Source organism: Nanorana parkeri, unplaced genomic scaffold, assembly GCF_000935625.1.
Source record: "Nanorana parkeri isolate BGI_ZX_2015 unplaced genomic scaffold, ASM93562v1 scaffold32, whole genome shotgun sequence".
Lineage (NCBI taxonomy): Eukaryota > Metazoa > Chordata > Amphibia > Anura > Dicroglossidae > Nanorana > Nanorana parkeri.
Genome location: NW_017306300.1, coordinates 2186298 through 2207482, shown reverse-complemented (window position 1 = coordinate 2207482; position 21185 = coordinate 2186298). Strand labels below are relative to the sequence as shown.

Sequence of the window (21185 nt, the reverse complement as noted above, 5' to 3'; positions counted from 1 at the left end):
TACCAATATACTAAATCTGTAAAACGCATGTGTTTCTACATAATAGACATTTATGGATGTGAGATCCGCATTGTATATCTCAATACGAATAAAACAAGAAAATATATAAAATGCCTTGATACTAATAAGAATATAGTAATGAATGCTCTGGAATGATGATAACAATAACCATGACAACACCATGTAAAAAATCCTTCAATCAAATTACTCACCAATCAGTACATGTAAAAGGTGACCAGTAAAGTGGTCTATAGGAAGGGGGTGATGTGCCCCCGTGTCTCCTCCAATGCCCCACACAATGTAGACCAGGGGTGGGCAACTCCGGCCCTCCAGCTGTTATGGAACTACAAGTCCCATGAGATGTAGGTTCATTGCAAGATTCTCACAGGCATGACTCCCATAGGCACAGTGGGATTTGTAGTTAAAGAACAGCTGGAAGGCCGGAGTTGCCCACCCCTTGATGTGGATGATCCATGATTGCATATACAGTTTACATTTCCTGGGACATGTTGAGATGATTGGATTGAACTCTCATCACTATTCTTCTCTTTGGTGTGTTTATAATTGGTGAAGATCGAATGTTTGGTTGTCGGAAGAACTCGCACTCCACATTTTGCTGACTGTCCTCCAGGTTGCTCACCATACTGTTTATGTCCTCATCACCTTTAGACAGTGGAAGATTCTATTGAGGGCATCTGCCCAGGGCCACAGACAATTGCGGGGGCCCATGGGGATGCGAAAAAACAACAACTTGCACTTCATTGCTCCTAATAAGTTAATTTCAGACCCCGAACGTGCCTAGCAGGATGCACATTTATTTATTATAGGCATTGCTCACAATTTGAGGTGCCCACACACCTTGCGATCCCGCGATTGTATGATTATCGTAAGGTGTGTGGAAGCCGTGCGGCGTTTCTGTTGGTAAGTTGCCACGACTTTTATCTTAGGAACATGTTCGAAAACCCACCGAGCATCGTACGATGTTCGGCGGGTGTGTAGCATGTTCGTAAGATAAAAGCCGGACTGCCCTTTCGGCATTGCGGTCATCGGAAGCCCGCCCCTCAGGGGGGCACGGCTTGCGATCATCGCAAGTACAATCTGCCTGTCCAAGATAGGCAGATCGTACGTTTTTTTAAGTACCTTACAACCATCGCAATACAAAAGTCTTGCGATTGGTTGTAAGGTGTGTGCCCAGCCTTACACAGCACTTTTCGTACTGCACATTCACATCAGTCCCTGCCCTCAAGGAGCTTACAATCTAAGGTCCCTCTCTCACATGCATACAGGGCAGTTTACACAGGAGCCAATGAACCTTCCAGCATGTCTTTGGAGTGTGGGAGGAAACCAAAGTACCTGAAGGAGACCCAGGCAAGTACAGGGGGAACATGCAAACTCCCTGCAGATAGTGTTCTGACCTAGATTTGAATCGAGGGCCCTCAGTGCTGCAGCACAGAAGTGCTAACCACTGAGCCACTGCGCAGCCCACACAGCTCAGCGCAAATGTTGCTCAGTGTGAATTTGTGCTCAACAAATGCACAGAAAAAAAACAAAAATGCCATTGATCTCGTTTCCATGATACTCAGACACCTGACCCGAAATCACCCTGTGATGATCCTTTCCCCTGCAATAATGGGTCTTACGCATTACAACTGAACAGCAACCCCTCTTCTATGCTCCCACAATGTTCTTTAATACCTGTTCTACAGCTTCTGTTATATGAGTCTGCAGAACTCTGCACCATGAGGTGGCTGTATATTTCTGTTTGTATTCCTTGTTGCAGGGCTTGCGTGCCCTACCCTTGTTATTTTTGTAACCCTCATGTGAAAAAGCTGATAAAAACCATATAAAACCTTTGTGAAAGAAAAAACAAAAATGCTCAAAGCTCCAAAAGGTGAATATGCTTCTTTGCCATATTTGTCGCACATAAGGCAGCCAATTAAAGTGAATGGACGGCCCTGTGTGCAATATGTGACAAATGCACAAAAACACAATGCATGATGTCGTTCTTTGCAATTGTGAATGGGGGTTATTATCAATTAGTCCTACACAAAGGGGGGAAATTCTAAAAACTGGAGCAGACAGAATCTGGAGCACTTGCCAATGTCAACCCGATCAGCTGCTCCATTTTATTTTCAAAGCTCAGTTTTGTGGAATCCCCCCCCCCAATACATATGGACACCCCCTGTACCTGGATGTATTGTTTTTATACTATCTGCTGCAATAATGTGACCAATTTGCAAAGAGTTTACTGCTCTATACTATCCAATTAAAGCGGTGCTCCATATGGTGCAATAATGTATGTGTACACAGACATTTAAGTGCCCTTTCACACTGAATGCATTGGGGCTGTGCTGGCGGCAGCCACAAAGCAAGATAAGGCAATTTTCCATGTTCCAGATGGGCCCAGTTTGCGTTGCGGTGGTGTGTGCTGAATAAAATATGGCATGCAGTATTTTTATACAGCACAGTGTGCTGTTCATTCACATAGTACCAAACTGTGCCCATAGGACTTGATGAAATGTCACTTGTGACATTTTCAATAAAGCTTTAAAAAAAGTAATCGGTGCAGTACACATGCACGGGTGCTGGCATGAATGGGCCCTAAGCAGGGATGGGCCACTGTGGCCCTCCAGCTGTGCTTTAACTAAAAATCCCATAATGCCTCTGAAAGTCATGCCGGTAACTGTCAGTCTTGCAATGCCTCAGGGGACTTGTAGTTCCACAACGGCTGGAAGGCCAGAGTAGCCCACCCCTGTCCTGAAGTGTATCTAAACTCAAAAACAAAAATAGAATATATTGTAGTCCTTAGATGTAATGGGCCCATTAGTTTTCTTTTGCGGGCTTTTCTCCTTTAGTTTCACCTGGTGATCCTGGCAGTAAAATGCTTCTTGTACTAGGGTGACAACCAGGGCCATCCCTACCCTGTATGCTGCTGGCAACCGATGACATCAGTGAGCTGGGCAGGAAGCTGGACAGAGCATCACAGGTTGCTAAGAGGGGGCTGTAGCCGCCCCTCACCATCAGGGCACAGAGCATTTCTCAGTAAGGCTTTGCAATCACAAGACATAGATAGCATGAGGGGGCTGAGTGACAACATGGATTGCTTGGTAGTTTCCAATGCTCATTACCAGTCAACCGGAGCATGGATAGAATCCAAACACAGTGCTATGTACACTGCGTGCACAATTATTAGACAAGTTGCATTTTTGAGGATTAATTTCATTATTGAACAACTACAGTGCTCTATCAATCCAAAATGTTAATAAACCTCAAACCTGAATATTTAAGAAAGTAAAAGTGAGGTTTTGGCTGTCTTAGAAGAATATCTACGTGTGCACAATTATTGGGCAACTATTAGTGTGCAGGATTATTATGCAACTAAATGGAAAACAAACATTTTCCCATCTCACTTGTTTATTTTCATCTGTTTAAAGTGAGAAAAATAAACAAACAACTCAAAATTTACAAATAAACATTTCTGACATTTTCAAAAATAAAATCGGCGGCCAACATATCCCCCTTTTTTTCAATAACCGTCATCAGCCTTCTATCCATGGAGTCTGTCACTTTTCTTCATCTGTAGACGATCAGCTTTTTGTGCAGCCGCAACCACGGCCTCCCAGACACTGTTCAGAGAGGTGAACTGTCTTCCTTCACCGTAGATCTTCTGTTTAAGAAGGACCCACAAGTTCTCAATAAGGTTCAGGTCAGGTGAGGAAGGGGGGCATGCCATTCTTTCATCTTTAATGCCTCTACTGGCTAGTCATGCACTGGAGTACTTCGGTGCATGCAATGGAACATTGTCCTGCATACACAGCATGGTCTTCTTGAAAGATGCAGACTTTTTCCTGAACCACTGCTTGAAGAAAGTGTCTTCTAAGAATTGGCAGTAGGTTCGGGTGTTTGATTTTGAGTCCATCTTCAACCCAGAAAGGTCCAAATAGCTCATCTTTATTAATACTAGCCCACCAGTACTCCACCTCCACCTTGCTGGCACCTGAGTCGAAGTGGAGCTCTGTGCCTGTTACTGATCCAGCCACTGGCCCATCCATCTGGTCCGTCAATAGTCACTCTCATCAGTCTATAAAACCTTTTGAAAAATCTGTCTTCAGATATTTCTTGGCCCAGTCTTGACGTTTCATCTTGTGTCTTGTTCAGTGGTGGTCGGGTTTCAGCCTTCCTTACCTTGGCCATGTCTCTGAGCACTGAACACCTTGTACTTCCCGGCAATCCACGTAGGTTGCAGTTCTGGAATATGACAGCACTGGAGGATAATGGGTTCCTGGGAGCTTCATGTTATATTCTTAAATCTTTGCCAGTTAATTTGCTTCTATCTTTCTCAACACGTTTCTTGCGACCCTATTGACTATTTGCAACAAAACGTTTGATGGTTCTGTGATCACGCCCCAATATCTTAGCAATTTCAAGAGTGCTGCATTTCACTGAAATACTTTTTACAATCTTTTGACTTTTCAGTCAGTTAAATCTCTTGTTTTGGCCCATTTTGCCTGAGGAAAAGAAGCTGGCTAATCATTATGCACACCTTGATATTGTGTGTTGATCTCCTTGGAGCACACCCTCCCTCATTACACAAGTACACATCACCTGATATGCTTAAATCCAATAAGCCTTTAAGTTTATACAGCTTTGAGTTGGACAATATGCATAAAAATGGTGATTTTGGTTAAAATACTCACTTGCCTAATAATTGTGCACACACTGTACAATAATTTTTCTGTGTATAACACGCTACTTTTTTTATTAAAATGTTTACCCAAAAATAGAGGGGTGTCTTATACACGGAGGCCGAGAGGAGAACCGCGGTTGCGAAACTGCCGAAAGTGCAGATACCACTGCAAACTAGTCTCACGAGTGAAACTTCGGATTGCAGAGACAAGACAAATCTTCCTCCAATCATAAATCTTTTGTACCTGACGTCAGCTGTTGCTGGGGAGAGTGGAAGAATACTGTAATCTTGCCTCTGCAATCCGCTCTCCCCAGCAACAGCTGACGCCAGGCACAAAAGATCCACGACTGGAGGAAACCTGTTATCTTGTCTCTGTAATCCGATCATAAATCTTTTGTACCCAACGTCCGCTGCTGCCGTGGAGAGCGTGTAGCCAGTGCCAGAGCTGTAATGTAGGAGCATAACGTGATTGACTCAGAGGTAAGTGTGATGAATTATGTCATTTAAAATATTGATTTCTGAATTTTGGGTAAGAAAAGTTGGGGGCGTCTTATATATGGGGGCGTCTTATAGACGGGAAAAATATGGTATTTATCAAGGCTAATGTGTTATATGGCTGTTTAATGTTCATAGAATATACCTGATCGGCTCATGAGCATCCTGTAAAGCTGGAGCAACTACAGTGCTGACAGCGCTCATCCGGGGCTGTATGGCGATTAGCTGTGCGACTTCCCCTCTGCTCTGGCAGAGGGAGTTGCTTGCTTGGCAAAGTGGCCATTCGGAAAAACCCTAGAATTTTATCGGTGACTACAAGGCATTCTCTAATTGGACAAGGGAGAGTGACATCAGGAACTGCCCCACGTTCAATCAGGGAGTGTCACCTGAAAATACTAGGCGTTGTTTGAATGGCCACTGTGTCGAGCAAGAAACTCCCTCTGATTTAAGAGCAGAGGGGAAGTTGCTCAGCACTGCGCAGTATCAGGACGCGAAAGGTCGATGTCAGCACTGTGGTCGCTCCAGCTTTACAGGATCCTCGTGGGCTGTTTAGGCAGGGCTGGACAAATCAGAGGAGCCAGGTGGCCAATGCTCCTTAAAAATAACAGCTGGTGCCCTATCTTTCACGTTTTCTCTAGTTAGGTAGGCTGACTCCTAACGTGTTCCTTCTGCAAAAGTCGATCTAATGATCGGCTTCTGCCCGTGGAATAGGGTCAACAATGCAGTGAATTTCGGCTGATTCCTGCTGAAAACTTAAATTTGCATAATACTGAATACCTGGAGTTCAGCTTTCTAGGGTGATCTTCCACTTTAACGTAGCTGTAACGAAGCAAGATGGTGAGTACTTTGCATGTGTATCGGTGGCACCAGCCTATAGGTAGGAGGTGTACAAACACGGCTAGAAGGCCGTCCTAAAAAAAAAAAAAGCATTAATGATGTCTTTTATAGACTTGGCAAACACCTCATTACCATTCAGCAGTACATGAAGGACACATCGTGCAAGGTTTATTACACATTATGTTAACTGTTGCACGCTACATTTTCTGCTGATCAATCATTTTGGAATACTCATTTCGGAGTATTTGTCTGCGGGAGGTGGATTAGGGATTATGGTTTTCCTGGTATCTGTATTGTGGCCAAAAGGAAGGGGAGGGAAGAGAATTTACTTTCCTTTTTGCACCTGCCTTACCTGCTCCGTTCAGGGGCTAAGCCGGCCCAACGAGTTTTTAATAACCACGCATTCCAAAGTGTCCATTGTTACAATACACATCAGAGGTCAGATCGTTCTTTCATTGTGTAAACTGCTGACTGTACCCTGATGTAGAGTAAATTGTCAGCTCTTATTTCACAGAATACTAGAGTGGCCACGTTTGCTTCAGCCTCTGCACATATCTCTTCCACCTCCCACCTTTGTTTACTCGCGTTGAATATTAAGCCGTACAAGAGCTGCAAACTTCTGATGCAGCCTGTGTGTACTGCGTGCGTAATTGTTACGCCACCCATGTAATGAGCACAAATAAAAGCTGCATTTAGCTGTGTCTCCACGGTGGCTGCTTCCTCATCGCACAGTGCATTCCTCTCCCAAGCTTCGTCCTTCTACTCTCTGCTAGGTCTTCACTTTTTCCTAATGATCTTGTTGTCTGAGTTTGTATTTTCAGTGGTTAGTGTTTGATATTTCTCCAGCTGATTTCAATATCAGGAGGGCTGTGCAGGGCTTTAGGAGGTCTCGGGTGGGGTGTGCGGTGTCTCGCAAGGGTCCGGATGGTCCTGCGGGTGGGTGCAGGTGGCATGGTTATTCAGGAAGGAGAAGGAGATGTGCAGCCGGCACTGTTAACAGGAAGATTGCCGAGGTCCCCAGAAAGTGCAGGACCTCAGGCAGCCGCTTCTGTTTAATAAGTTAACCCCTTAATGACCAGTGACGTCCATAGCAAGTCACTGGCATAGGGCCCGTTTAAACAGACTACCGACGGCATTTGCCTTAAATGTGGATTATAACATGGGTGCAAAGAAAGGGAAAAAAAGGCCTTGGCCATGAAGGGGTTAAAGAGCCGGTATAGGCGCTTAGTATTGGGGCATTTTCATGAGTACACGTACTTTGTAAAAATGTCCAGTATCGGCATCGGTGCATCTCTAGTTTTAAACCATTCCGTGTGCTCATGGCACAGTCCCGTGGCATGAATGCACTGGATTGCATAATCAAAGCCTCCCCATGTTCTGGGGCGTGGTGGTGCCTTTCATTTCAATGGCACCACAGGCACGCCTGCAGTGCGATCGCCCTCATCAGAACGTGTGGTACTGCAATGTCCTACGTTCCTGTGCAGTACGATCGCAAAAAATAGCACATGCATGATTTTTTGTGATCGCCCTGCATTGGAACGCAGGGCATTGCGGTACCACACATTACAGTGCGGGCAGTATGTCTGCTGTGCCATTGAAATAAATGGCACCACCATTCCCCCTCCCGCCCCAGAACGCGGGGAGGCTTTGATTATGCATCCAGTGCATTCATGCCACGGGACTATGCGATGAACGCACTGGATGGTGTGAATGGGAACTCTCTCTCTCTCTCTGCATAAATTATCGGCGCTATATTAATACTAATAACTGACACTTCCTTCCATCCATATTACTAAATGTCCATTCCTTGGTATGGCTATAACAGGAGTAATGTGCAGGAGCCAGAGCATTGCATCTGCAATCCAGTGATTAAGGTTGCAATGCTTTACTGCCTCCAATGCTAAACAATTATAAATGCACGTTTTTTTATTTTATGCAGAAGTGTTTTTTATTTTTTTGATCTGCGCTCCCCTGGCATTTGGCAAGGCTATTGGGCCCTGCATTGTGCTTGATGGCCAATGAATTAAAACAAACTGGGGCCCACAGTGCATATTGGATGTTCCCTTTCTGCTCAATAAGACATGCCGTAATTATTGGATTTAAATCGGATCTACAAAGAAAACACAAAACTCTGCCCACGCAGTGCAAGGGTTAAATGCTTCTTCAGGTTTGAATTGCAGAGTGGCCCATGAACTAAAAACAGCCTGGGTCCAACGTATTGGATGGCTGTTGGTTTGTGATGCCATGCTCCTGTGCCATCCCAAGTTAAAAATAAGCCCACAGTTAAAGGGCCATTCATACCAGCTGCATTTGGCAGCCTTGACCAGCACAATCCCAAGACAAAGACAGCCCAGTTCACACCACCGCAGTGTGGTGGTGTGTCCTGAAAACGAGCTGAGGCCATTAGAACTGAATGAAATGTACTTTGTTACACTTCAATAAAGTTCTACCGCCCAAAAAATGTTACTGTGCAATGTTCGGATTCCAGTGCATCGGCACCACCGCCTACAGAGAGCATACCAGCGGCTAAATTCTACCACATCTGCTGGTGTGTATGGGCCTTAGTCTCATAGGGAATTTTTTTTTTTTCCTGCTGTGTCATAGCCTTTACATTCCCTGGATACAATACTCAAGGCATATTGATTGCTGTAGATACCAATTCCCTTTCTGCTCAGAGAGACATGATTTAGTTCTCATTAGTGAATCCGCTATATTCACAGCCCTTGTTAGGTGAGTCATCTCATTACAAGCTCTGAGTTACATGTAGTGTTTCAATATTCATAGTGTGCTTTGAACAAGGTTTGTTGGGGTGCTGGCTGGACAGAGCATGTGGTGTAAAAATAGGGGATTTGATGCACTCACAGATTGGTTTTTGTTTTTTTTCACCACTTCCATGCAGATACAGTAATACCTTGGTTTACAAGTAACTTGGTTTGAGAGCGTTTTGCAAGACAAGCAAACATTTCTGAACATTTTTGCCTTGATATACAAGCAATGTCTTGCAAGAAGAGCAAATTTTTTTCGAAAAGCACCACCCGAATAAGGCTGTAGCAGTGCGAGTGATGAGTCTGTTTAACGACAATGCAATGTCACATTGAATAGATTCCTTGTTAAGGTTTCACGAAATGAAAGATTCCATTGAGTCAAGAGATAGCAGTGATTCCGTTAGTGATAGTGAAAATCGTCCTACACAATAATCCTCCTCTCTCTTGTCCCCCCTCACACCAGCCACGAAGGTACCGGTAATTTGTTTATTTTCTTTATATTTTGTACAGTATTATATTACAGTACAGTATTGTAATCATTTTTATATGAATATTTTTGGGTTGTGGAACGAATCGTCTGAATTTCCATTATTTCCTATGTGGAAATTCGCTTTGATATACAAGTGCTTTGGATTACATGCTTCCGGAACTAATTATGCTCGTAAACCAAGGTATCACTGTAGAAGAAAGAACAGCTTTTTTTTTTTGGCTAACCCCAAAACTAGTGCTATGGGAGATAGTAGCAACCCAATATTTAATTGGAATATATATATATATAGTCTTGTGATATGTGCAGAGCCGGATGGACAATTCTGAAATTCAGAAGCCAGTCTATCCAGTCCAGGAGCCAGCAAGTAAGGACTGGATAGACTGGCTCCTGAATTTCAGAGTACATTTTTTTTCAGTGCATACCGCTACGTTTCCTCGCAACACGGTGATGCAAATGGTGCCCATCTGTGGCAAGGCAAATTGCTTTATCTTGCAGTGGGGCCAGCACTGCCCCAACACATGTGGTGTGAATGGACCCTTACTGTCTCCAATACACAAAAATAACACAGTTATTTCCTTTTTATGAAGAAGTGTGAATTTTAGGGATGCATCGAAAATAAAATTCTTAGACCAAAACCAGAATTAAAAAATTTGTCCGTCTGAAACTGAAAATAACTTTTTTTTTTTTCCCCCAACATCTTTAAAATATATAAAAAAAAAAATTATTTTATTTTTTTAAATGTTTTTTTACTTTACTGTTGGGGGTTTTGGGGAAATATCAGGGGTCTAAACAGACCCCTGATATTTTCCTTTTTAAAATAGGAAAAGCGATTGAGAACACAGAGTCCTAAATTTCTTTTTCTGCAGCCCCTGTTATGAATTAACAGGATGCCTCTATACTGAGTGCTCCTGTGTATTCATAAATTGAGGAGATCGTATGAGTTACTATGTCCACAATCATGAATGAACAGGAAGTAATGCAGAGCACTTCCTGTTCATTCATAACTAGGGACACAGTAGGCTTACTATGTCCTCCGTTATTTACAAACAGTGGTTTTGCTCCACTCTCCATCCTGACTCCTCCACCTGTCACAGGAGGCCGAGCTCTCTTCCGGTACTGCCCTGCTTTGACTTCTGACCGCTACTCTTCTCCCGCACTGCCATACTTGGCTTCCTGACAGCCTTTCCTCCCTACTGGGCACTGGACGTGGGGGGGGATCTGAGGGGACACAGACTGGTACCCAGCGGGGAGTAGGGAAGTGAGGGATGCACCGCATTTTCAGCCATTTTGGTACTATCGGGATTTGCTCATCGTACCATTTTGGGCCGAAATTTCTATGCATCCCTAGTGAATGTTGTTATTCAAAAAGGTGGAATTTTCCTCTAATAGCATTTAAAAGGTTTTCAACATTTTTAAAGACCAAAAAGGGAGCAAATAAAAGAAGTTCATTGTTGGGGTTTGCATACACTTTAATTTGTGTGCTGCCTTCTATTACTGTTATTACCAATGACAGACTGCATCATATATCATTTCCTTTGACTGTAGTTGTACTTGTAGATCTAAAGCCCATTTTTTTTGGATACAGTGTTAAATGATTGTAACCTCCTGAGGTTTTTATTGTTGCATGTCCCTCTCTGTTAGCCTTGGTCATTATAGTCACCAGGACAAAATGTACCGGAAAAGCCAATATGATGTTAGGAAGCGAATGTAATAGGGACTCCTGTTACAGTGACAACTCTTTCACTTCCTGTTGCTCTTGCAGAAAAAGAAGTGAAGAGAAATCCCACATTGGGCCTCAGACTATGGATCTACTTTGTAATAAAAACTTTGAATTACTGTATTAGTTTATGTACGTGTTTCCTTGTTACATATGCAGATTTTGCTTCCTGCTTTGTAGTTAGTTCTGTTTTACTGCTCCTCTTAACAATGCATTGCTGATCTACTATATCTATCACTAAGGGCTAGTTCACACCATCTTCAGTGCTGTCTGGCCTGATTTTGGCTGGACCGCACTGGATTGCATTGTGGCTGGCTTACTTTGTTGTGGGGCGGGAAGGGGCGCGGTGGTCCATTGAACTCAATGGCACCATAGCCACGCCCTCTGGCGGCAATGCGTTCAGCTGCACGGGAATGCAAGGCACATCAATGCCTGCAGTCCGGGCTGGTCAGAAAAAATGCAGCAAGCACTATTTTTTTTTCTGACCGCACCGGACACACGATCCCGTGCGGCCAATCGCATTGTGGCCGGAGGGCGTGGCTGCGGTGCCATTCACTTCCATGCACCGCCACGCCCCCTTCCGCCCCACAACAAAGTGAGCCTGCTGCAATGTGATTCAGAGTGCGTTCTGGCCAGAATCAGGCCAGGACGCTCTGTGTCTGGTGTGAACGGCCCTAAGCCCTTGCCATAGAGCTCCTAGAGAGCATAGCTACCATTTAACCCCACAGTGACTCCTATACTCACAAACACCCATCTATTTCTCCAGTGACATCTAGTGGCAGGTAGGGGAACTGCAATCCAATAATCCTGCCCACTACCCTACTACAGGTTGACGCCTGATACCACAGCATACCTTCAGATGTCTAGTGGAGTCCATGCCTCGATGGGTCAGGGCTATTTTACTAGCAAAAGGGGGACAAAGTCAATATTAGGCGTGTGGTCATAATGTTATGGCTGCTTGCTGTACATGTTTCCTGGTTCCATATGCAGACTTTCCTTCCTGCTCTGCAGTTTTACACAGTAGTTCTGCTTTACTGGTCTCTTCACAATGCATGGATATCAGTTGGCCAACATATGAAGTGGCACTTCACAGCTCTGTGGTGTGTTGCAGTAAAAGGCATGTTATGTGCATTAGCGTGTTGAGGTGCCATTCATTTTACCACTGAGGCAAAACCGCTCCCAACAACATGCTCTGCAAGGCACAGTAGGGGTGGGCGAACTCTGGCCCTCCAGCTGTGCTGAAACCTCAAAACCCATCATGCATCTGTCTCTGGGAAGCATGCCTGTGGCTGTCAGTCTTGCAATGCCTCATGGGATTTGTAGTTCCACAACAGCTTGAGGGCTGGCGTTTGCCCACCTGCACTACAGTACTATTTTGTGGTGTGCTGCGTTGCCAGAGATGGTGCAAGTCTGTTTTTTTGGGGACGTGGTGGTGTGTTGGCAGCACATTGATTTGAATGGTCTGCCTAATGCCACGTGCAAATAAAGTACATGGGAAGGCACTCCCTATATGGCAGATCGCTTACGTCAACATGGAGACTAATTGAGTATTTGCCTCCTCTAGTGGCTTATCTACACATCGCTATTATCGATTTAACAAACCTATTGAATAAAAAAAAAAAAAAATCCCTAACTCCTTTAGGATTAACACTGCAGTAACTATACAGTATGTACTTTTGTTCCATTTAATTCCGGATTTTAAAAATTAGGTGAGGAAAACTGTGTTGACTATAAAACTACAGCTGTTATCTTTACACACATTTCGAAAATGGCCTTTTGGTCATGGGTGGGCAAGCTCTGGCCATTCAGGTGTTAACGACAGATCCCATGATGCATCTGTCTGTGGGAGTCAAGCCTGTGGCTGTGATACTCTTACAATGCCTCATGTGGTTCCACAACAGCTGGAGGGCCGGTCTTTGCCCGCTCCTGCTTTTGCGGAATATGACTCCTCTGAATTCAGGGTCAGTAGAGGGCTGGCTGCTTCCCGTCCAGAGCACCGCCAAGCTGAGTGGCTTATTTTCTTTTCACACCTTCACTTCATATTTACCATTGTAGTGATATGACTTCCTAACACAAGTGCTAGAACCCAGCAAATAATACATATAATATAAGAGGAGGAGGAGGCCAGAACAGGCCATGCTAAGGGTCACTGTGCTTCTGCTGGTACTGCAGTATAAATCCTTGTGTACTATGCAGGGAAATTCTGTATACATGATTTATTTTACATTGTCCATTTATAGTGCTGGATATTCTTTAATCTGTCACTGTAGACACAGTGGGGGGACTTCATGAAAACTGGAGCAGACACTTTTCTTATAGCAAATAATCGACCAATAACTTCAGTTTGTTAAGTTAAGCTTTGGAAGTAAAAGAGATATTCTCAGGGTGAGGACATTTAAAAAACAAAACAAAAAACTACTTGTCCAAGGACTAAAGTGGGGGCCCAATCTACTTGTCCCTCATAAAATCTAATTGTCCTGATACAAAAAATAATTTTAACCAAAACCGTATTTAACTGTGAGATGATGCGTTTCTCATTGGTCAGCGCAGTAAGGTAAATGTAGAAATAAAACCCACCTGCCTGGTGCCGGAAGCTGCATGTCCTAGACGTCGGGTGATAGGAATCACGCACCCCTGGAAACTGATTGGTTGGCATGGGCAATGCTCCAGTTTTGAATTTTCCCCCAGTATATGAATACTACAGAGGCGTGTTCAGTTCCTTAGCCAAGCGCTGAGTAACTGTTCTGCAGCACTTCAGTTTGCAGCAGCTTCACTGAACACTTCGGCTGCATAGTGCTAAGCAAAATGGCGGAGGATAATAATTTTAACTAATACCATTTGCGCTCTAAATCTACATTCATTTCCACTGCGAGTGCCAAGTTAGCAGGGCTGAGCGCTGACTTGCAGCACAGCATTCAGCAGCGGTGTGCTAACTCTGCACTCGCAGCGGCTGAGCAACTGATTATGCCTCAGGTGTATGCTATTTCTTCTTGTCTAATAGCAGTAGCTTCCTTTCTGCCAGGCTGGTGGCTTTCTGACTGTTCCAGAGCCTGCAGCTGGCATAGCCCTGAGCACCACAAAGCATCACCACAATGCACTGAGCTGCCGGCTCTGTTGAGGTATTCTGACAGCTGCTCTCATAGCATTTTCTCTTTCAGGTCCGCACCTCTGCTGATTGTAACAGCAGGCAGGGCAAAAGGCAGTTGTCATTCAGCTGCCAGCTGAGTAAATGAATGGGCGGGGGGGCAGAGGCTCAGTAGAGGTTGACTAATATCAGACGCCTGCCTGCTGTTTACATTCAGCTGCCAGCTGAGGAGATGAATGGGGGAGGGGGCGGAGGCTCAGTAGGGGTTGACCAATTTCAGACGCCTGCCTGCTGTTTACATTCAGCTGCCAGCTGCGGAGATGAATGGGGGAGGGGGCGGAGGCTCAGTAGGGGTTGACCAATTTCAGACGCCTGCCTGCTGTTTACATTCAGCTGCTGGCGCCTCCCATTAAAGTTTATGGAAAACACTTGACTCTGCCTAAAAAGAAGCTCCATGTACTTTTTGGAAAGATGGCTTGGAATTTTGTACAGGTTCCTGAGTGCTTAGGTGTAAACAGGCACCATAGAAGATACCATAGAAGCTTTAAGCTACATAACACAAAGTTGTGAATGGGGCCTTAGGGTTTGTTCACTCCAGTTTGCACAATAAAATGAGCCATGTAGGTATGTAGGCCGGTATTTGTTGTGTACAGGTGGTGGGGGCGGTGCCTTGTGTCGTTACAAAACCAGACACTATTCCCCTTTTTTGTGCTTTTTATTTAACTTTTTAGGATGCCACAAAATGACATTTTCATTCATTTCTATGCACTACAGCTGAGCTGTGGTGACGGATGGTGGCTTCAGGTGAGCTGCAGTGCCTTGCAGAAAAATTAAGCATGTCTACATTTTTATACAATGTGCTGCAGCTCACCTCAGGGCAGCGTTGTGCTGTGAACAGAACACAGAGAAAACTATTTATTTTCTGTCTGCCCTGACATTGAACCTGTGTTGATAAGCGCAGCTCAGGGCCTGTTCACATGATATCAGATCCTGATCAGGTCCGGATCTGCAGACGCGGTGCTACTGATGCAGTGCGTTTTTGCCGCGTTTTTGATGCGTTTTCGGTCCAGATGCTGACAGTTCATTTTTTCCGCCCTCTCGGAACATCTACTTCCCTTTGTGTATGTAAAGCTGGTGATCAGACATGTATCACATGTTTGCAGGCATGTTGATGGTGCTGGCTACAGCAATCTGCAGAGAACGAGCCCGCAGGAGAGGTCGTTATTGGGTACACCCGATCTTGCAGCTCCGGGACTCCAAGGGTCAGTTCTGGAGTTTATATGAGGATTTGCGTGCTCACCCGGATACATTTTTTTTCCTTCACTTGTATGTCCATGGAAAGGTAATGGGCATGTTTAAAATGTTTGCAGTTCATGTCTTTACCTCTACCCCAACCTCTGTGTCTATCTCCCACTCTGACTGCCTCTGACATCATAAAAAGTGGAACAAGAATACATTTTTATTTTTTTGCTTAGCTACATTGCGTTCCGTTTTCGTTGCGTTTTTGCCGCTTTTGTGCGTGACCGGACAAAATGTGACATGCAGTATTTTTTCTGTTGTAACCTGAATGGACTGCGCACGTGAGAACTCTAGCCCATAAAACACATAGGGATACATTGGGATGTATTTTTAGTGCAGGAGCGTACAGATCAGGACAGCACAGAAAACGGACGTCGTGTGAACAGGCCCTTAAAGGACGTGGTGTGAATGAGCCCTATGGCCCCATTTACACGTAGGCATTTTGTAGCTTTATTCTCTTGGAGCGGCAGCGTTCAACAAGAGGATTCCCATTGTTTTCAGTTGCCCCTGTTCACACCTGAGCGCTGTGTCACTTGTCGCCAGTCGCCTGAAGCTCAAAAAAGTACATGAGCTTCTTTTGTAGCAAACAAGCTACAAGCATTTTTTAGGTGCTCCCATTTAAGTCTATGGGGCCAAAAATGCACATTTCTGCCACATTACTAGAAGTCGCACATAAAAACACTTGAAAAATGCAAAACAAGTAAAAAAAATCGAAATGGCCTGGCTGTGCTCATACATAGGAGTGACTGGAGTTCAGCTTAGTATTCCCCTGGTGCTGAGAAGCTGAGTAGGAGCCAGGAGAGACATTGGATAATTGTACAATTTCTCTGCCGTGAATGAAACGTTGAGTGACTTTAGTGACATTGCATGTATCTGGGTGCAGAAGATTCATGTGGTGAAAGCCTGGCTTAGAGGACCTGACATGTTGACACACGGGCAGGGTTTGATTGAGAAATAACTCTGAAACCAGGACAAAGAGGTCAGAAATGTTTTGTGCTTTATGTAAACTGAAGCAAACTGGCGTGTCAGTTGGAGCCTCAGTAGCCCCCCAAATCTGACCCACAAAGTCTTTCCAACACATCCCACAATGCAATGCTCTGTTTATCCTATCCAGAGGGAAAGTCCCGGACTGTTCCTCTGCTTTGGATGGAGTTCTCTTAAAGCAGTGGTTCTCAACCTGTGTAACCTCAGTACCCATATTTGTCCTTAAGTCGTGACCCAAGCCGCACCGCATTGGAACAGACGGAATTGCGGTACTATGCATTCAGGTGCGAGCGATCGAACTGTGGGTGGGAGGTGCGTTTTTGGGGTGCCATTCAAATGAATGGAAACGCAACTCGCCTCCCAGAGCAGAAGACACAGTGTAGACAAGATTGTGTAGTACAGTGCGTCAACTGCATGGGATCTCAAAAACATTAACAGACACTCACAATCTTCCAGACATTCTCACACGCATAGGCACCCCAAACCATTTTTTTTTCTTTTACTTTAAGATCCACCCAGTCTTCCTACTACACTACGTGAACCGGAGTGGATGCTCAGCCGGGGTCTGGTGTAGGCTGCTGTGCGCTGACAGTGCTCCATCCATATGTGCATTGCTTGTACAGGAACCTTGCACTCCAGTCCAGGCACCTCTACAGGGCACGCCAGGGAGCTGTAAGCAATGCATGTATGTATGGATGGAGCTCCCTCGCGGTCATACCCCCAACTTCAAGCTGACACTCGGCATCGGGGAGCATATTTTGAATGGCTGCTCAGCGTGAGAACTCGCAGTGCTGCGTTAGGGGGAGGTTGAGAATCCTCGCACCTAGTGCACTGCAAGGCACGTGGTGACCCACTTTTGGGTCATTGAAAACATTGCCCCCCTCCTGTACATAACGTGGCCCTCCACTGTGTTTATGATACTATTTAGCATACCCTTGTGCATCTACATGACAAATGGCAGTGCTTGCACCAGATTCATTTGTGTGCTATAGCCAATAGAAGGCTGGCCATGGCACCCACCCTCTTCCTGCTGTCATTCTGTAGCAGAGCTGTCCTAATGGGAACTCGGAATTATCCATCAGGCTCCACCCACTCACCTGTCACTGACAGTGGGCGTCACTAGTTGTTAAAGGAGAACTATGGGGTCAGTGTTTTTCCCCATAGTTCTCCTTGGCATAACGGGAGGACACAAACTAGCGTCCTCCCGTTACCCTAAGCTCAGTATACCGCGAGCTACAGCTCGTGGTATACTGAGACGCCGCACCTGGAGCGGATCCCGACTAAGATGACGGGATCCGCCCAGCTGCGTGAGTGACAGCTGGCTCTGCCTATCTAGAGGCAGAGCCAGCTGTACCCGCCCCCTCCCCCGTCCATTCCGCCAGTCAGCGCTGGCAGATCGGAGAGGGGAATCCAGCCCCTCCCCCTGTCACGGCAGAGAGCCGTGACAGGATCGAGAGGTGAGGGAACCTTTTTTTGTTTTCCCTCACCTCCCGATCTACTGAGCCGACCTGTGACAGTCTCATTGTCACAGGTCGGCTTAGAACTATGACGTGAGTGGAAATCACTCATGTCATAGTTCTCCTTTAAGGACAATGTTCCGAACAGCTGACATCGTCCTTACGACCAGGGATACTGACAGGGATACTGACAGTGGGTGGAGCCTGATGGGGAAAGTCTAAGAACACACTGTTATGTACTATTTCCAAAAGTAAATTAATTTATCAATTTATTTGATTAAACCCCAGAAATGTCCTGCCCACTTCCACACAGGACTTTCTTTCTAGATGTTGCCATTTGTTCGCTCAGCACAGGGTGTCTAGCTGCTGGCATGGTTCAGGTTATGACTGCTCACGTGTGACCTAGTTCTTGCTTCTTTTGCCACATGCATAATCCAACTTTTATTTACTAGTATTAACGTGTCATAGCACATGCTATTATTGGCATTGGCCTTGGCCTAATGTGGGTTATTGGTGACATGGGCATGGCTGGGCACAATTTATTTATTTTTTATTGTGGGTGCTGGCATACAATAATGATATCTAGAATGCTATCCCTGCTACCAGGCATGTACCGTTTTATCCTGCTGCTATTCAGTTTGGAGAAAAAAATGGCACAGAGAGCATGGGATGTGCAGAAAATCATTTCTACTTTTTGGATGTGCAGAGAATTATTTCTAATTTTAATAAACGTACTTGGGGAATTACTGAATGAGGCAGAGTAATCAGTACCAATGAATCCCATAGAGGGCTATGGAGCTCTTAGGGGTGAAGCCCCATCCTCCGAGCAAAGAAATTGCAGGGCTGAGGGAAAGCGGAATGGAGTAAAGTACAGAGATATCCTCAATGAAAACCTGTTCCACAGCGCTCAGGACCTCAGACTGAGCCAACATGACAACGATCCTAAGCACACAGCCAGGACAACACAGGAGTGGCTTAGGAACAACTCTGTGAATGTCCTAGAGTGGCCCTGCCAGAGCCCTGACTTGAACCCTATTGAACATCTCTGGAGAGACCTGAAAATGGCTGTCCACTGACGGTCCCCAACCAACCTGACTGAGCTTGAGAGAATTTGCAAAGAATGGCAGAAAATTCCCCAGGTGGAACAAAAGTAGCCCCTCTCCAGAAGAAAGGACAATGTCAGCACCAATTCAGAGATGATTTGAGGATCTACAGCCAAGTGATACACAAATAACATACAGTATTGTTAATAGATGAGGTGCTTGAATGCATTTTTAAGATTGAACTCCTGAGTTTAGTGTCACTTTAACCCTTTCCTTGCCACCGACCTATGGCATACGGCGTAAGAAATTTTTTTTCCCTGCTGGCCACGTCGGTATACCATACGGCGGTGGCTTTTACCGTTTCGCTGTAACCGCATTCTGGGTTAAGCGGCCATGAGCTTATATCAGAACGGTTCCCCTGACGGTCCCCTTTAAATTTAATAGCTGTCATCAGCGGCTGACATGCCGCTGATGAGAGCTGTTAACAAAAATACCCTCTCCTCCCTGCCTGGAGCCACTCCAAGATGGGATCTGTTTCTCCTCGCATCCCTGCTGCTCTCCCCCGCCTGTATGGGCTGTGGCAGCGGGGATCTGAGGAGAAATGGCCGGCGCTGGAGGGAGATGCAAGTTTAGGATGGCTGAGCGGTGTGCAGATCAGAGCCACCGGCTGTCAAATCCTGGATTGCCGGCGGCTCTGATGGCTGAGCAGGAGGATCGGTAAATGCAGCACAAACACTGGAGTAATCATCTGAGCTCTCCAATGTTTGTAAACAACTGAGGACACATAGTACTATGTGTCTCCAGTTATGAATAAACAGGAATCACTTTACATCACTTCCTGTTCATCATGAGTTTCCCAATGGGGAGAAGCACTCACTACAGTGTCTTTTCCCCAGTCAGAAAGTGGTTGATAGTAAATGTTTTACTATCACCAGTTAATGAATGGGAAGCGTCTGTACCGACTGTTTGCTTTCCATTCATTTAGAACAGAGGCTGCAGAAAAAGAGGTTGAGCACTCTGTGTCCTCACTTTCTTTTTCTATGTCAAATAGGAGTACACTGTAGTCCACTATAGCGTTGGGCATATTTGAACTAGCATAGGTCATTTGGAGAGACTGTAACGCTTTTGGAGCCAGTCCCCTTGTCCCTCTTAGAGGTTTGATGTATAGACCGCCTATAAAAAAAATGAACATTTTTAAGTACCAGAAGTGTTATATTGCGCTAATATTACACTAAATTATTACATATGTTAATTTTAAAAGCCAATATAAAGCAAAAAGTGTGGGGAATATAAAACCTTGTCTGGGTTCAACCAATAATTATTGTTGCATATGAATTCTTTAGGGTCCATGTAACTGCGGCTGTGGCAGAGGTGTATCATGTACCGGCAATTATTGCGCTAAAAGTTGCCCATCTTTCTGATCAAAACACCTAGTAGGGTGGTAGTGTGGAAGCTGGGAACATGTGTACTTGGTCCTGTAACTGAATAAAGGGGGAGAAAAGCACGCCGGAGGAAGGAAGCAGGAAAGAAACGATGACAAAAAGGAAGGGAAGTGGATCTCAAAATATGCAAAGTTGGGGGGGTTCCTTGCTTGTTTTTATATGAGGTTCTGTGGAATGATAAACTACAGGCATTGATGTCAATTACCCTGAAAGCAATGTTATAGACGTAAATACGTAGGCTGCCATTGCTGACTTCCTTTCGGAATTGTTTGTTGCCTTGTTCCTTCTGGCTTTCGTCCATGACTCAGAACATGAAAGTGAAGTGCCAGCGGGGCCAAGGACCAATCTGCTTTAGCCCCCTAGACAAACCGAGCAATTAGCCTTTGCAGTGCGGGTGTAGCCCCATTGCAGTGGTACTTTTTGATTTTCACGGAGTTCCTTTTTTTTTTTTTTTTTTTTTTTTTTTTTTTTTTTTTTTTTTTGTTTTTTTTTTTTTTTTTTTTTTCCTTTATTTTTTTTTTTTTTTTTTTTTTTTTTTCTGATTTTGTGTGTTTTTTTTTTTTTTGTAGCCCAACACTTTTATGAAAAGCTTTTCCCTTTTTCCCATGAATAATGCTCCTCTCATTTGGTGTTTTTTGCAGCCAGTTGAAGCGACAGATGATGCCTTCTGGGACCAGTTTTGGTCTGACACCGCCACCTCTGTACAGGACGTGTTTGCTTTAATCCCAGCTGCTGAGATCCGTGCTGTTCGTGAGGAGTCCCCATCAAATCTGGCAACACTATGCTATAAGGTGATGTCTTAAAGATGAACTAGAAAGCTGGTAAATAGACTCTCCTTGGATAAAAATGGAAGCTGCAGTTGCTGACCTATTTTTATAGGTGCA

General features: G+C 44.8%; 1 protein-coding gene across 1 annotated transcript in view; it reads left to right on the top strand.

Moving 5' to 3' along the window:
* Window positions 1-21185, top strand: part of HID1 (HID1 domain containing) — a 56471-nt gene that overhangs the window by 1343 nt on the left and 33943 nt on the right. Inside the window, exon 2 of the mRNA XM_018568618.1 lies at window positions 20943-21092. Within this exon, the coding sequence (XP_018424120.1) occupies window positions 20943-21092 (150 nt within the window). The remainder of the gene's footprint in view (window positions 1-20942; window positions 21093-21185) is intronic.